Source organism: Triticum aestivum, chromosome 2B (assembly GCF_018294505.1).
Source record: "Triticum aestivum cultivar Chinese Spring chromosome 2B, IWGSC CS RefSeq v2.1, whole genome shotgun sequence".
Classification (NCBI taxonomy): Eukaryota; Viridiplantae; Streptophyta; class Magnoliopsida; order Poales; family Poaceae; genus Triticum; species Triticum aestivum.
This window is the reverse complement of record NC_057798.1, coordinates 508,942,907-508,961,401: the sequence shown is the minus strand read 5'-3', so window position 1 is coordinate 508,961,401 and position 18,495 is coordinate 508,942,907. Positions and strand designations below refer to the sequence as shown.

At 48.9% G+C, this 18,495-nt stretch overlaps 1 protein-coding gene across 1 annotated transcript; it reads left to right on the top strand.

The window, feature by feature from the left end:
- Positions 1-15,790: 15,790 nt before the first annotated feature.
- On the top strand, positions 15,791-16,816 carry LOC100037574 (fasciclin-like arabinogalactan protein 7). The gene has a single exon (XM_044464120.1). It carries the CDS (start codon positions 15,847-15,849, stop codon positions 16,612-16,614), a length of 768 nt encoding a protein of 255 aa, XP_044320055.1. The 5' UTR covers positions 15,791-15,846; the 3' UTR covers positions 16,615-16,816.
- Positions 16,817-18,495: the final 1,679 nt, after the last annotated feature.

Here is an 18,495-nt window from a genome sequence, read left to right as displayed (position 1 = left end):
TGGTGAGCCTCATCTTCATTCTCTGGGAGCTCCTTTCTGAGAATGTACACGATGTATGGTACTGTCCAATCGGGTGTGACCACCAAGACTTCCATGATCAGGTCGACCACGGATGGAACCTTGATCTCAGTCGGGATAGTTGAACTTATCGTTTGCGGGGGCTCTTCCTTGAAGGATTCTTCTTGTACTGACGGGGTATGGAGTGTTGGGGAACGTAGTAATTTCAAAAAAAATTCTACGCACACGCAAGATCATGGTGATGCATAGCAACGAGGGGAGAGTGTTGTCCACGTACCCTCGTAGACCGAAAGCGGAAGCTTTAGCACAACGCGGTTGATGTAGTCGTACGTCTTCGCGATCCGACCGATCAAGTACCGAACGTACGGCACCTCCAAGTTCAGCACACGTTCAGCATGACGTCCCACGAACTCTGATCCAACAGAGCTTTGCGGGAGAGTCCCGTCAGCACGACAGCGTGATGACAGTGTTGATGATGCTACCGACGCAGGGCTTCGCCTAAGCACCGCTACAATATTACCGAGGTGGAATATGGTGGAGCGGGGCACCGCACATGGCTAAGAGATCAAGAGATCAATTGTTGTGTCTAGAGGTGCCCGCCTGCCCCCGTATATAAAGGATCAAGGGGGAGGGGCGGCCGGCCAGGAGGAGGCGCGCCAGGGAGGAGTCCTACTCCCACCGGGAGTAGGACTCCCTCCTTTCCTAGTCCAAGTAGGAGAGGGGAAGGAAGGGAGAGAGGAGAGGAAGGAAAGGGGGGGCGCCCCCCTTGTCCTATTCAGACTAGAGGGGGAGGGGGCGTGCGGCCTGCCCTGGCCGCCCCTCCTCTTCTCCACTTAGGGCCCATGAGGCCCATTAACCCCTCAGGGGGTTCCGGTAACCCCCCGGTACTCCGGTATATACCCGAAACCACCCGAAACTATTCCGGTGTTCGAACATAGTCATCCAATATATAGATCTTTATGTCTCGACCATTTCGAGACTCCTCGTTATGTACGTGATCATATCCGGGACTCTGAACTACCTTCGATACATCAAAACACAAAAACTCATAATATCGATCGTCATCGAACTTTAAGCGTGCAGACCCTATGGGTTCGAGAACTATGTAGACATGACCGAGACACGTCTCCAATCAATAACCAATAGCGGAACCTGGATGCCCATATTGGCTCCTACATATTCTACGAAGATCTTTATCGGTCAAACCACAAAACAACATGTGTTGTTCCCTTTGTCATCGGTATGTTACTTGCCCGAGATTCGATCGTCGATATCTCAATACCTAGTTCAATCTCGTTACCGGCAAGTCTCTTTACTCGTTACGTAATGCATCATCCCACAACTAACTCATTAGCCACATTGCTTGCAAGGCCTATAGTGATGTGCATTACCGAGAGGGCCTAGAGATACCTCTCCGATAATCGGAGTGACAAATCCTAATCTTGAAATACGGCAACTCAACATGTACCTTCGGAGACACCTGTAGAGCTCCTTTATAATCACCCAGTTACGTTTTGACGTTTGGTAGCACATAAAGTGTTCCTCCGGTAAACATAAGTTGCATAATCTCATAGTCATAGGAACATGTATAAGTCATGAAGAAAGCAATAGCAACATACTAAATGATCAAGTGCTAAGCTAACGGAATGGGTCAAGTCAATCACATCATTCTCTATTGATGTGATCCCGTTTATCAAATGAGAACTCATGTCTATGGCTAGGAAACTTAACCATCTTTGATTCAACGAGCTAGTCAAGTAGAGGCATACTAGTGACATTATGTTTGTCTAGGTATTCACACATATACTAAGTTTCCGGTTAATACAATTCTAGCATGAATAAGAAAAATTTATCATGAAATAAGGAAATAAATAATAACTTTATTATTGCCTCTAGGGCATATTTCCTTCAGTCTCCCACTTGCACTAGAGTCAATAATCTAGTTCACATCACCATGTGATTTAACACCAATATTGACATCTGCATGTGATTAACACCCATAGTTCACATTGTCATGTGACCAATGCCCAAAGGGTTTACTAGAGTCAATAATCTAGTTCACATCAAAATGTGATTAACACCCAAAGAGTACTAAGGTGTGATCATGTTTTGCTCGTGAGAGAAGTTTAGTCAACGGATCTGTCACATTCAGAGCCGTATGTATTTTGCAAATATTCTATGTCTACAATGCTCTGCACGGAGCTACTCTAGCTAATTGCTCCCACTTTCAATATGTATCCAGATTGAGACTTAGAGTCATCTGGATCGGTGTAAAAGCTTGCATCATTGTAACTCTTTACGACGAGCTCTTTTATCACTTCCATTATCGAGAAATATTTCCTTAGTCCTCACTAAGGATATTCTTGACCGTTGTCCAGTGATCTACTCCTAGATCAAAATTGTACTCCCTTGCCAAACTCATAGCAAGGTATACAATAGGTCTGGTACACAACATAGCAGAACCTATGACTGAGGCATAGGGAATGACTTTTCGTTCTTTTTCTATTTTCTTCCATGGTCGGGTTTTGACTCTTACTCAACTTCACACATTGCAACACAGGCAAGAACTCCTTCTTTGACTGTTCCATTTTGAATTACTTCAAAATCTTATCAAGGTATGTACTCATTGAAACTCTTATTCAAGTATCATTTTATGCTATCCAGAATTTCTATATCATTTCCAATCAACAATATGTCATCTACATATAGTTTTAGAAATGATACAGAGCTCCCACTCATTTTCTTGTAAATACAGCCTTCTCCAAAAGTCTGTATAAAACCATATGCTTTGATCAACTCATCAAAGCATATATTCCAACTCCGAGATGCTTACACCAGTCCATAGATGGATCGCTGGAGCTTGCACATTTTGTTAGCACCTCTAGGATTGACAAAACCTTCTGGTTGTATCATATACAACTCTTCTTTAATAAATCCATTAAGGAATGTAGTTTTGACATCCATTTGCCAAATTTCATAAAATGTGGCAATTGCTAACATGATTCGGACAGACTTAAGCATCAATACGAGTGAGAAAATCTCATAATATTCAACACCTTGAACTTGTCGAAAAACCTTTTGCGACAAGTCGAGCTTTGTAGATAGTAACACTACTATCATTTTCTGTCTTCCTCTTGAAGATCCATTTATTTTCTATGGCTTGCCGATCATCAGGCAAGTCCACCAAAGTCCACACTTTGTTCTCATACATGGATCTCATCTTAGATTTCATGGCCTTCAAGCCATTTCGCGGGATCTGGGCTCATCATCGCTTCCTCATAGTTCGTAGGTTCATGATGGTCTAGTAACATGACTTCCAGAACAGGATTACCATACCACTCTGGTGCAGACTGTACTTTGGAAGACCTACGAGGTTCTGTAGTAACTTAATCTGAAGTTTCATGATCATCATCATTAGCTTCCTCACTAATTGGTGTAGGAATCACTGGACTGATTTCTGTGATGAACTACTTTCCAATTTAGGAGAAGGTACAATTACCTTATCAAGCTCTACTTTCCTCCCGCTCACTTCTTTCGAGAGAAACTCCTTCTCAAGAAAGGATCCATCTTAGCAACAAATATCTTGCCTTCGGATCTATGATAGAAGGTGTACCCAACAGTTTCCTTTGGGTATTCTATGAAGACGTACTTCTCCGATTTGGGTTCGAGCTTATCAGGTTGAATTTTTTTACATAAGCATCGCATCCCCAAACTTTAAGAAACGACAACTTTGGTTTCTTGCCAAACCACAGTTCATAAGGCGTCGTCTCAACGGATTTTGATGGTGCCCTATTTAAAGTGAATGCAGTTGTCTCTAATGCATAAACCCAAACGATAGTGGTAAATCGGTAAGATACATCATAGATCGCACCATATCCACTAAAGTGCGGTTACAACGTTCGGACACACAATTACGCTATGGTGTTCCATGTGGCGTGAGCTGTGAAACTATTCCACATTGTTTTTAAATGAAGGCCAAACTAGTAACTCAAATATTTTCCTCCATGATCAGATCATAGAAACTTTATTTTCTTGTTACGATGATTCTCCACTTCACTCTGAAATTCTTTGAACTTTTTCAAATGTTTCAGACTTGTGCTTCATTAAGTAGATATACTCATACCTGCTCAAATCGTCTGTGAAGGTCAGAAAATAACGATACCCTCCACGAGCATCAACACTTATTGGACTGCATACATTGGTATGTATTATTTCCAACAAGTAAGTAGCTCGTTCCATTGTTCCGGAGAACGGAGTTTTAGTCATCTTGCCCAAAAGGCACGGTTCGCAAGCATCAAATGATTCATAACCAAATGATTCCAAAAATCCATCTTTATGGAGTTTCTTCATGCGCTTTACACCGATATGACCCAAACGGCGGTGCCACAAATAAGTTGCACTATCATTATCAACTTTGCATCTTTTGGCATCAATATTATGAATATGTGTATCACTACGATCGAGATCCAACAAACTATTTTCACTGGGTGTATGACCATCGAAGGCTTTATTCATGTAAACAGAACAACAATTATTCTCTGACTTTAAATGAATAACCGTATTGCAATAAACATGATCAAATCATATTCATGCTCAACGCAAATGCCAAATAACATTTATTTAGGTTTAACACTAATCCTGAAAGTATAGGGAGTGTGTGATGATGATCATATCAATCTTGGAACTACTTCCAACACTCATCATCACTTCACCCTCAACTAGTCTCTGTTTATACTGTAACTCCTGTTTCGAGTTACTAATCTTAGCAAGCGAACAAGTATCAAATACCCAGGGGCTACTATAAACACTAGTAAGGTACACATCAATAACCTGTATATCAAATATACCCTTGTTCACCTTGCCATCCTTCTTATCCACCAAATATTCAGGGTATTTCCGCTTCCAGTGACCATTTCCTTTGTAGTAGAAGCACTCATTTTCAGGCTTTGATCCAGCTTTGGGCTTCCTCGTGGGAGTGACAACTTGCTTGTCATTCTACTTGAAGTTCGCTTTCTTTCCCTTTTCCCTTTTCTTGAAACTAGTGGTCTTGTCAATCATCAACACTTGATGCTCTTTCTTGATTTACCTTTGTCGATTTCAACATCACGAAGAGCTCGGGAATCGTTTTCGTCATCCCTTGCATACTATAGTTCATCACAAAGTTCTAGCAACTTGGTGATGGTGACTAGAGAACTCTGTCAATCACTATCTTATCTAGAAGATTAACTCCCACTTGATTCAAGTGATTGTAGTACCCAAACAATCTAAGCACATGCTCACTACTTGAGCTATTCTCCTCCATCTTTTAGCTATAGAACTTGTTGGAGACTTCATATCTCTCAACTCGGGTATTTGCTTGAAATATTAACTTCAACTTCTGGAACATCTCATATGGTCCATGACGTTCAAAATGTCTTCCAAGTCCCGATTCTAAGCCGTTAAGCATGGTGCACTAAACTATCAAGTAGTCATCATATTGAGCTAGCCAAACGTTCATGACATCTGCATCTGCTCCTGCAATAGGTCTGTCACCTAGCGGTGCATCAAGGACATAATTCTTCTGTGCAACAATGAGGATAAACCTCAGATCACGGACCCAGTCCGCATCATTGCTACTATCATCTTTCAACATAGTTTTCTCTAGGAACACATATAAAAGATAGGGAAGCAACAACGCGAGCTATTGATCTACAACATAATTTGCGAAATACTATCAGGACTAAGTTCATGATAAATTAAAGTTCAATTAATCATATTACTTAAGAACTCCCACTTAGATAGACATCCCTCTAATCATCTAAGTGATCACGTGATCCAAATCAACTAAACCTTGTCCGATCATCACGTGAGATGGAGTACTTTTCAATGGTGAACATCACTATGTTGATCATATCTACTATATGATTCATGCTCGACCTTTCGGTCTCCAGTGTTCCGAGGCCATATCTGCATATGCTAGGCTCATCAAGTTTAACCTGAGTATTCTGCGTGTGCAAAACTGTCTTACACCCGTTGTATTTGAACATAGAGCTTATCACACCCGATCATCACGTGGTGTCTCGGCACGAAGAACTTTCGCAACGGTGCATACTCAGGGAGAACACTTATACCTTGAAATTTAGTGAGAGATCATCTTATAAAGCTACCGCCGAACTAAGCAAAATAAGAGGTATAAAAGATAAACATCACATGCAATCAAAATATGTGACATGATATGGCCATCATCATCTTGTGCCTTTGATCTCCATCTCCAAAGTATCATCATGATCTCCATCGTCACCGGGATGACACCATGATCTCCATCATCTTGATCTATATCAATGTGTCATCACATGGTCGTCTCGCCAACTATTGCTCTTGCAACTATTGCTATCGCATAGTGATAAAGTAAAGCAATTATTTGGCGCTTGCATCTTATGCAATAAAGAGACAACCATAAGGCTTCTGCCAATTGCCGATAACTTCAACAAAACATGATCATCTCATACAACAACTTATATCTCATCACGTCTTGACCATATCACATCACAACATGCCCTGCAAAAACAAGTTAGACGTTCTCTACTTTGTTGTTCCAAGTTTTACGTGGCTGCTACGGGCTGAGCAAGAACCGTTCTTACCTACGCATGAAAACCACAACGATATTTCGTCAAGTTAGTGTTGTTTTAACCTTCAACAAGGACCGGGCGTAGCCACACTTAGTTAAACTAAAGTTGGAGAAACTGACACCCGCCAACCACTTGTGTGCAAAGCACGTCGGTAGAACCAGCCTCGCGTAAGCGTACGCGTAATGTCGGTCCGGGCCGCTTCATCCAACAATACGGCTGAACCAAAGTATGACATGCTGGTAAGCAGTATAACTTGTATCACCCACAAATCACTTGTGTTCTACTCGTGCATATAACATCTACGCATAAACCTGGCTCTGATACCACTGTTGGGGAGCGTAGTAATTTCAAAAAAAAATCCTACGCACACACAAGATCATGGTGATGCATAGAAACGAGAGGGAAGAGTGATGTCCACGTACCCTCATAGACCGAAAGCGGAAGTGTCAGCACAATGCGGTTGATGTAGTCGTACGTCTTCGCGATCCGACCGATCAAGTACCGAACGTACGACACCTCCGAGTTCAGCACACGTTCAGCTCGATGACATCCCACGAACTCTGATCCAGCAGAGCTTTGCGGGAGAGTTCTGTTAGCATGACGGCGTGATGACGGTGTTGATGATGCTACCGACGCAGGGCTTCGCCTAAGCACCGCTACGATATTACCAAGGTGGAATATGGTGGAGGGGGGCACCGCACACGGCTAAGAGATCAAGAGGTCAATTGTTGTGTCTAGAGGTGCCCCCCTGCCCCCGTATATAAAGGATCAAGGGGGAGGGGCGGCCGGCCAGGAGGAGGCGCGCCAGGGAGGAGTCCTACTCCCATCGGGAGTAGGACTCCCTCCTTTCCTAGTCCAAGTAGGAGAGGGGAAGGAAGGGAGAGAGGAGAGGAAGGAAAGGGGGGGCGCCCTCCTCCTTGTCCTATTCGGACTAGAGGTGGAGGGGGCGCACGGCCTGCTCTGGCCGCCCCTCCTCTTCTCCACTTAGGGCCCATGAGGCCCATTAACCCCCCGGGGGGTTCCGGTAATCCCCGGTACTCCGGTATATGCCCGAAACCACCCGAAACTATTCCGGTGTCCGAACATAGTCATCCAATATATCGATCTTTACGTCTCAACCATTTCGAGACTCCTCGTTATGTCCGTGATCATATCCCGGATTCTGAACTACCTTACATCAAAACACAAAAACTCAAAATACCAATCGTCACCGAACTTTAAGCGTGCGGACCCTACGGGTTCGAGAACTATGTAGACATGACCAAGACACGTCTCCGGTTAATAACCAATAGCGGAACCTGGATGCCCATATTGGCTCCTACATATTCTACGAAGATCTTTATCGGTCAAACCACATAACAACATAGGTTGTTCCCTTTGTCATCGGTATGTTACTTGCCCGAGATTCGATTGTCGGTATCTCAATACCTAGTTCAATCTCGTTACCGGCAAGTCTCATTACTCGTTATGTAATGCATCATCCCACAACTAACTCATTAGCCACATTGCTTGCAAGGCTTATAGTGATGTGCATCACCAAGAGGGCCCAGAGATACCTCTCCGATAATCGGAGTGACAAATCCTAAACTTGAAATACGCCAACTCAACATGACCTTCGGAGACACCTGTAGAGCTCCTTTTATAATCACCCAGTTACGTTGTGACGTTTGGTAGCACACAAAGTGTTCCTCTGGTAAACGGGAGTTGCATAATCTCATAGTCATAGGAACATGTATAAGTCATGAAGAAAGCAATAGCAACATACTAAACGATCAAGTGCTAAGCTAACGGAATGGGTCAAGTCAATCACATCATTCTCTAATTATGTGATTTCGTTAATCAAATGACAACTCGTGTCTATGTCTAGGAAACTTAACCATATTTGATTCAATGAGCTAGTCAAGTAGAGGCATACTAGTGACATTATGTTTGTCTATGTATTCACACATGTACTAAGTTTTTGGTTAATACAATTCTAGCATGAATAATAAACATTTATCATGAAATAAGGAAATAAATAATAACTTTATTATTTCCTCTAGGGCATATTTCCTTCATGGAGATGCTCCAAGAACACATTGCTGGGGATAGGCTTCCGAGTGGAACCTATATTCGCCATATCATCAGCAGCTTGATTCTTGATTCGTGGTATGAGGTGGAGCTCTAACCCCTCAAACTTCTTCTCTAGCTTTCTCACTGCATTGCAATAACCTGTCATTGCAGGACTCCTGACGTCCCATTAATTCATTACTTGGTTAACCACTAAGTCTGAGTGGCCATAAACCATCAAGCGTCGGACACCTAGTGAAATGGCCATACGAAACCCATACAATAGTGCCTCATACTCAGCTTCATTGTTCGAAGAATAAAAGTGAATCTGGAGGACATAGCTGAGCTTGTCTCCTCGTGGGGACACTAAGACCACTCCTGCACCAGAGCCATTTAACATCTTGGATCCATCAAAGAACGTGGTCCAATGTTCCGACTGAATTTGAGTCGGCTGTTGTTGTTCTGTCCACTCTGCGAGGAAATCTGCAATTGCTTGAGACTTAATGGCCTTCTTTGCCTCAAATTTGATATCTAAAGGAAGAAGTTCAATCGCCCACTTTGCCACTCGTCCAATTGCATCTCTGTTATTCAGAATCTCTGACAATGGAGCATCGCTGACGACTGAAATTGAGTGATCAAAGAAATAGTGTGCAACCTTCTTCGTGGTCAGGTAAATCCCATAAACAATCTTCTGATAGTGAGGATATCTCTACTTGGATGGGGTTAAGACTTCCGAAATGTAATACACGGGACGCTAAACTTTGAAGGCCTTGCCTTCTTCTTCCTGCTCGATTGTGAGCATTGTGCTCACAACTTGTCCCGTGGCTGCGATGTAAAGCAGTAGAGGCTCCTTGCTAACCGGAGCAGCAAGCACCGGCTGGGTGGAAAGCAGGGCTTTGAGCTCCTCAAATGCTGCTTCAGCTTCGTCATTCCACTCGAACTTGTCAGACTTTTTCATCAGTCGGTAAAGAGGCAGTGCCTTTTCACCGAGGCGTGAGATGAATCGGCTCAATGCAGCCAAACAACTAGTAAGCTTCTGAACATCATGCACACACACTGGGCGTTTCATTCGGAGGATTGTGGCAATCTTCTCTGGATTTGCGTCGATCCCTTGTTCGGAAACGAGAAAACCGAGTAACTTTCTGCCTGGGACTCTGAATGTGCATTTGGATGGATTGAGCTTGATATCATACCTTCTTAGGTTGGCAAAGGTTTCAGCAAGGTCAGCCAGCAGGTCAGAACCTTTGCATGACTTAACCACTATGTCATCCATGTATGCTTTCACATTCCGACTGATTTGAGTGAGCAGACACTTCTGAATCATGCGCATGAATGTGGCACCGGCAATCTTGAGGCCAAAGGGCATAGTAACATAGCAAAAACACCCGAATGGGGTGATGAAAGCCGCCTTTATCTCATTGGGTCCATACAGTCGGATCTGATGGTACCCGGAATAAGCGTCCAGGAAGGACATTCGCTCACATCCCACAGTTGAGTCGACTATCTGGTCGATGCAGGGCAGAGGAAAATGATCTTTCGGGCAGGCCTGATTGATGTGCTTTCCACTCCTGAGTCGGTCCTCCTCTTCGCCGTTAGCGTACTTGGTGGCAATCTCCATCATCCAAGTCAAAGACATATCTCCAGTTCGACCAAACTTCAGATTGAGCTCTCTGTAGCAAACGCCTTCCTTGAAGGCACAGACTACTTGGTGATCTGACACATTCTCCACTATATGGTGCAGAGTGATCCATCTCTGGATATAGTCTCTCAGGGTTTCATTCGATTTCTGCATGCAATGCTGCAACTCCGGTAAACCAGCAAGTCTCTTGCATGTGCCCTCAAACATTCTGGTGAACACTCGGGCTAACTCATCCCAACTCAAAATGCTCCCAGGGGCCAACTGATTCAGCCAAGCCCTGGCAGAACCTTCAAGCATCAAAGGAAGGTGCTTCATGGACACCTCATCACTGTCGCCACCAATGTGCACAGCCACTCGGTAGTCTTCAAGCCAAGTATCGGGCTTCGACTCTCCTGTAAACTTACTGACGCCAGTCGCCAGTCTGAAGTTGTGAGGAATCTCAGCGACTCTGATGGCTCTTCCGAAACACTCTGGGCCGAAAACAGGGACTCTGCATCCATTGGGTCTGTCTCGATCCAGCCCTTCTCTGTATGCTCTGTTCCGGTCGACCAAACCCTGCACAAGGACGGACCTTGCATCGAAGCCGGGCTCTCTGGGGTCGACTAGAACTCTGCGGTCATTCCCATATGGACGCCTGTCATCATATCACCGGGGCGCGTATGACCCGTCCCTCGGAAGGGGTGAAGGCGCTCGATGGTGGTTGTCGCGGGCGTACTCACGATCTTATTCTCCATGAGCTCTTCCCAGGTGCCGATCCTGGCGGTGATCATGGTGTCCATGCCTCAAAGGCGACCTAGGACTGTGCGCCGACTAAACGGTGTCTGCTCTTACTGATCTGCTATGGATTCTGTTCCACGACTGGGACACAGCGGAGTTCTAGTTTCCTGCTGCTCGGAGCAGCGTTCTGATCTGTTTCAAGCCTCTTCCAGCCTCTGATCAGGGCGGCTGAATGGACTCTGCAATACGCGCAGCAGCTGCAAGATTCTGAATCGGTGCGCGGAATACCTGAGTTTCTAGTGGAAACAATTGCCGTGGACGTCGACTGGACTTAGGGATCAGTCGACGAGCATGCTCATGGAGAGAATGTTGGAGATTCTCCAGACAAGTACGCTCAGCTAGAGTGGCCAGGGGCACTGCCTCCAAGGTCCGGGCCTCGGCGGTTTCCCCTATGATGGGGGTCTGGAGAGCCTCTACGTTGCGGCGATGCAGCTCCTCCCTCTGCTGCGAGCTGAGAGGTTGGGGCTGATACTCTTCATGGTTGAATGAAGGGCCGTCACTTCTACCGCCGTCGCCGCTGTGATGAAAACAAGGCGGACCGCGATGGGAGTCGACCATGAGGACCTCCGCCGCGGGGTCACAACTCCCGCTCTCAGAAAAGGTATCTATGAAATCAGTCGACAGGTCGACCGATCCGCAGGGAAATATGTCAGGCTTGATCGCCGCGACTTGGGGGTGAACGCCTGATGAGCCACCGCGTGTCTCACCCACCGCTGGAGCCACGAACGCCCAGACTGCTTGCGACGGCGTCCATCAGAGTGAGATGACGATGCGATGACCGACTGGTATGGGGAAGACGGCTGCCGAAGGAGGATGCCGCAGGAACTCGCGCGGAAGTGCGACGAGCCACGAGCCGGGAGGGCCTCGACATCGAGGGGGGCCTCCTGGAGCCAGGCGGAGTCGTCGGCGACAAAAGTGAGCTCGTCGAGTCAAAACTCGCGGCCCATGACCAAACCGCCGCTGGAAACCATGCTGATGAAGATCGGAGAAAATGCAACCTCGCCGGAAGTCGCTAAGACGCTTTGCCCCAAGGTGGGCGCCAACCGTCGTGGTTCTAAGTCTGACAGTAAGTATAGGGGGTACGAATGAGGAGGCAAGGTCCTAGCTACGGTGAGATTGTACGCGAGTGTTTACGAGTTCAGGCCCCTCTCGGAGGAGGTAAAAGCCCTACGTCTCGGTGCCATGAGGAGGGGGTGGCTTATATAGAGTGCGCCAGGACCCCAGCCATCCCCCGTTACCAAGAGTTCAATGTACATAAAGACGGGGTGTTACTGATAACGCCAACCATAAAGTGCTTTTAATGATCTTAAAGACTACGAAGTGAACGCCTGACCGTTGCTATTCTGGTCGACTCCTGGCCTTCGATAGGTCGAGTGATTTCCTGTATGGTCAAATGATATTAAGAGGGAGGGGTACCCAAGTGAGGTGACTGGTCGAGTGGATTGCACTCGACGTCTCCAATTGGTACTCCATGCTGTGTCTTGGATGTCTTTGCTTCTAGGGTATTGACCTTGGGTAGGGCGTATAGCTCAGGCCTATGACCCTACCCCAGGTCTATATCATCATCACCTGGCTGTCGGATGCTACACAAAAGGGTTAGCTGTGTGAATTTTTTTCACCAACGGCTCATTTTGTGAATTTTTCGGTCCACAGGTCAATTTTGTCGTTTTTGCCCAAGAGGGGAGGTACGGGGTGGTGAGAAAGGGCTCCGGAAGGGGGTTTGAGAAAATGCTACACGCATGAACAACATTTTACAGAAAATCGACGGAGTGGCTTATCTGGCATGTGTTTATTGGGTAGAAATAAAGTGAGGGGCCCACTCCGCTGAAATTCGAGGCGGTGGGTGGGTCGGGGGGAGGGAGAAGATTAGTTTGGAAAGAGCCCGTAAAACTCTGTAAACGGACACTGTGTTTAGAATTTTCGAAGGGTTTGTGTGGGCTAGGTGTGTCGGAGTTCGTCGTGGCGGCTGTCTGGATTCCCCCAAACCTCTCTAGCTTTGTTTTCATTTTTATGGATTCGAACAAGTGGATCGGTCCGCGGACATTTGATGGACGATGCTGCGCGCTTTAGCGGCGTTTTGATGCACGGCGTTGGAGATGCCCTTAGATCTGAATCCGCTCCAGAAAAAAATTAGGTCTGGATTAAACAGGTCCTTGAAGAGACATTATGTGTTTACCGTTTCAACCCCTTCGCTTCCATTGAACTTCATTTGCTTCCGAGATTCAAATGACAAGTAAACACCAACTAGTGCCGAGCTCAAAGAACAAACGAAGAATGAAGCTCCACTTGCTTCTTGCCCCTAAAAAACTCGTTCGTTCCTCCTCTGCCGGAGAGAATAATGGGGAAACAGAAACGAGGCAGGCGCACACGTTTCGTTAAGTCGTGCTTCCTTCCTCGCACGCGTGAATTGTGATTCGGGTATCAGCCGTGACATGGACATATAGGTCATTATCTTTTTTTTAGAAAAGGAGGATGATCCCCTGTATCTGGGCGATGCATACGTCCATTGTATTAATTATTCTTGCAAGACCTTACAAAGTCATACAACAGCAAGACTAAAGCCACCGTCTAAGTAACAACTGTCGCAACATCTATCCAATTGATGAAGGGCGCAAATAGTCTGGGCCTAATACCAAACAGACATCGCAGCCAAACATAAACATCTAAGACCTGAGGTCCCAATCAGGACGCCTGCCGGGTATGGGGTACCTACCAGTCCGACGCACTCCTCAACCAGGACGCCTGCCGGGTATGGGGTACCTACCAGTCCAACGCACTCCTCAACCAGGACGCCTGCCGGGTATTGAGGCCGCCGCAACCACCTTCCATTAATCCATTTTTAGAGTTGTACTGTTGCATGTACCGTGTCAGGTCTCTCTGCCATCGACGCCACCACGACGCCCGACAGCGTCGTCCTCCTGCGCGAGTCCATGCTCCCACAGCGAACTCCGAATCTGCACTGCGCCACGCCACAAGATCCGTCGCCATAAGTGTGTAGGATGAAGCACCGCTCCACCAAAGAATCTGTCCTCTGGTCCCTCAATCACGTGTGTACCTCCAAGAATGACGCCCCCAAGGAAGGAACGACACCAGAGCGCCGCCGTCATCCGATCATCCGGTCTAGGATTTCCCTCAAAGATAGCAGAGAGTGGCCTTGAACTTCTCCACGGCGATGCCTACAATAAGGGAACGGCGCAGATAGCACCGCCACCACCGGCCTTAGCAGACGCCGAAGGCAAGTTTTCACCTAGGTCAGTTCGAAGGGATCCAACTCTCGTGCATGGGCCGCCGTCACCACCAGCACCACCAGGCAGAATCCTGGAGCACCAGCAGATCAGCGAGCCGCCGGCACCACCACATCCAGATTGCCGGCCACGCCGGGCCGCCGCCATCCCCTGCGCCGTCCAGGTCAGAGACGGAGCCGCCGCCTGCACACGTCGGAGCGCCGCCGAGAGCCCAGCGCCCGCCACAGCTTGCCAAGGGCCGCCGCCGCGCACCCCGAGCGGACTCCCACGCACACTAGGGAAAACTGTCGTCGCCCCCAAGCCCGTGACGGCGCCCCGCCTCCAGCGCGCTGTCAACCACCGCCGTGATCCACCCGCGCCAGATCCAGCGAGCCGTGGGAGAAGAGATCCCGCCGCCGCTGACGCTGACCGGGCTTCGCCCGGCAGCGCGCCCTGGCGGCGACGAGGAGGAAAGGTCGGGGGAGGGACGAGGACGCGGCGGCGCTAGGGTTCCCCCGGTCGCCGTGCAGGGGCGACACGGGAGGGACACGTCTCTCTCATGGCCATTATCTGGCTTAGCTATGCTCGTCTGTACGTGCTCTGGTGAGACACGGGGTGGTGGCACCCCAGTAGCGCCGAGACAGAATTCTCGAGGCGTGCACGTCTCCAGCTTTCGCCGGGGAGAAGAGTTTGTTCACCTGCAGCCTGCAGGGCAGCAAAACTACGTGCATCAAAGATTCAGAGTGTACTATATGTAATACTAGTACTTTATTTTTTGGCCTACATTATTATTTGATCATTCATTCATCATACCTCTGTTTTGGGTTGGCCGACACAGCACTAGTTTGTTTAACGGATAAGTATCAGTTGGCATGTCCTCTAGAAAACAGTTTCCACGTCTATTCTGCATTTTTGTAGAGGGTTCTACTATGCATTCCGTCGGTGCCCCCATTTTAATACTCCCCGGTCTTGATCTATTCTCTAGATAATCCAAATTGTACTATTCTATTGTAGAAAAGCTTCCTTTTCAAAAACAAATAAATTGGAGTATCTGTCGCGTGGAACGTCCAGGCGTGTAAATCGCACGACAACTGAAGGGCTAAGCACACGTGCTCAACTATCATCACGACATACTACTATGCCTGAAGGTTTTGACACCACTGTAAAATCACAGCCCCAGAAAAGTTTACTGAAGCCAAAGCGGGTCCTGTTTGTTCCAAGGTACCTGCAGAGAGTTCCTGCATATCAGAAGAACAAAATTGCAGTCACCCCGCTACCTGCAGACAAAACATTCCCGAACCATATCACCATGTTCAGATCTCCAGTTGACCACTCAACATCGACAGCATAGCTAACACCAGCGCAGCGCCAACCCCGGCCTGTACTTCCAGGCTATAGTTTTATACCATCCATCAAAGTACCATGTGCTATAAATACGTCTCGCCTTCGTAGAGATTCACCAGAGCCTCCATCGATCAGGTGCATTTGTAGCAAGTCCATCCTGTAATACACACGGTCGAGTTTTGCCGAAATGGAGCCCAAGGCGGCTGTTCTCGTCAGCGCATTGCTTTGCCTGGCGCTCTCCCGCGGCGCGCTGTCCCAGAAGGCACGGGCCCCGATCGTCGAGACCCCGGCGCCGGCGCCGGCCCCGCGCCACGTCGAGCTCGCCGAACTGCTCTCCCTCGCCGGGCCGTATGGCAAGTTCCTGGAGTACCTCACCAAGACCGACGTGATCAAGACGTTCCAGAGCCAGGCCAACGACACGAAGCAGGGCATCACCGTCTTCGCGCCGCAGGACTCGGCGTTCGCGGCCCTCAACGAGACCGTGCTGTCCAACCTCACTACCGACCAGCTCCGGTCGCTCATGCTGCACCACGCCATGCCCAGTTACTACCAGCTCTCGGCCTTCTCCGCGCTGGCGGCGGCGAGCCAGGTGTCCATGTTTGCGTACAAGGTGAACGTCACCTACGCCGCGGGCACGATCGGCGTCGTGTCGGGCTGGGCCACCGCCAAGCTCGCCAGCAGCGTGTACTCGACGTCGCCCGTCGCGGTGTACGCGCTCAACAGGGTGCTGCTGCCCAAGGAGATCTTCCCGGCTGCCCCGGAGATGGCGCCCGTGCCTGCGCCGGCGCCGGCGCCGGGACGTGGGGGCAAGGCGATGGCTGACGCGCCGGGCGCCAGCGAGCGTGCTGCCAGTGACAATGCGGACGCCAAGAGTTCGTCCTGCCGGGTCGTTGGCGCAGGGAGCCTTGCACTTGGCTACGTGGTTCTGCTGGTCTCCGGGTTTTTGATGGTGTAGTCGGATAATTCTTTGCATGCGTTGGCACGTGCCATGAATTTTTATTTCCTTCCGGAAAGTGTTCGTAAATTCATTTATTCCGCCGAAATGGTGTACTACAACATAATGTAAATGGCGCACATCATAATGTATGCACTGCTTGTATGTATTGTAGAATTATCATAAACATGAGACATTGAGAGCAAACAACTTTATTTGGGAACGTGAATCAACGTCTCTGTTTTGAGTTACGTTCTGAAGAACAAGAGCTCTGCATCGCTCCGTCTTTTGACACCATCCTGCATCGATCCTCTTAACCGCCTGGAAACTAGGAAGCTAGCCGAAGCTCTCGCCTCTGCACAAAGAACGGACATACGTCAGGCCACGTCCTCACTGCGGCAGTTGCACGATGAAGCTCGTGGTTTCGTTCCTCGCCGCCGCAATGTCCCTATCCGTTCCGCTCGCCGGTGCGCACCGCCCGCTCGCCGATGAAGTGGGCCCCCGCGCCAACCTTACCGAGATCCTGACGCCAGACCGGCCCTTCCAGACCTTCTTCAGGTACCTCAATCAGACCAACCTCGTGGAGGTGTTCGAGAAGCAGGCCTACCGGACGCACCACGGCATAACCATCTTCGCCCCCGCCGACAGGGCCTTCGCCGCCGTCCACCCGTCGGTAACTTGATTTTTCATCACACAAGAAATAATCATACTATCGTCTCGATCTGATACGATGTTGGCAACCGTTGCAGGTGCTGTCGGGTCTGAAGAAGCACCAGCTCAAGAACCTGATGATGTACCACGCGCTGGCCAAGCACTACGCGCTCAAGGAGTTCGACGGCCTGAGCCGGGTCAACCCGGTGACGACGCTCGCCGGCGGGATGTACATGGTGAACGTGACGTACGACGCGGGGGCCATCCGCTTGCTGTCGAGGTGGGCCAATGCCAAGATCCTCGGCACCCTGTACGGGGTCGCGCCCATGGCGGTGTACGAGATCGACAGGGTGCTGCTCCCGGAGGCGATCTTCAGCGCGCAGCCCCCCGTGGAGGAGACCCCGCCCGACGCAGAGCCCGCGGCGAGCGCGCCCGGCGCCAAGGGTGGCAACGCGACGACGCCTGGAGATGAGGCGGATGGGAAGAGCTCTGCGTGCCGGGCAGCGGGTCGGCCCACGAACTACGTGGCCACCGCCGTGGCGTTGTGCGCCGCGTCGCTGGTGGCATTGTGAAGTGCGCTACTAGCCCATACATGCAGGTGCAGTGAATTCCTCTACTGACTGAGATTAGCAGTTTATGTTAGGGCTAGGAGTTAAACGATGATATGTTGACGTTATCGGAGTGTGAAAACGGCTGATTTTCTCTCAAAACAGGCTTGCGCCCCCCTAAATTAATATAGCCAACATCCGATATAGCCAATGATAGATGCTGGGACGGAAGCAACACAATCACGCCAAAAAAAAAGAAACCAAAAAAAAAAATGCCAACCACGGCAATCGACAAAAACAAAGAAGCCCCGCGATCGTTGCACCCTCCGGAGATCTCCAACCAAGCTCCTAGACTCCGAAGCGCTGGTACCAAACAACACCTCCAAGAAGTGACGCGGCGACGACAGACGGTGCCGCCAAGGGTTTCCCCAGGTACGCGGCGAGGAGGAGGGAAGGGTAGCACCCGACGCCCTCCAGGAAGGCCCGGCGACACCCTCAGGCGCCGCTGCGTCGGTGTCGGACAAGCGGACAGGGTTTTCTCCTGATCCCAACCATCGTCTCAGGCGCTCCGGAGCACTCCACCATACCGCCCACCACCCTGCGCCAACACAATCTTGACGCCACTCACGCTGTCTCACCACGTCACTGAGAAGTGGTGCGTGCACAGCGAAGAAGAAGAGTCGGGACTAGGGCCAACAGGTCC

Bases quoted from the DNA above. Each gene is read 5' to 3' on its own strand.
- LOC100037574 (XM_044464120.1), top strand. From the start codon at position 15,847: ATGGAGCCCAAGGCGGCTGTTCTCGTCAGCGCATTGCTTTGCCTGGCG.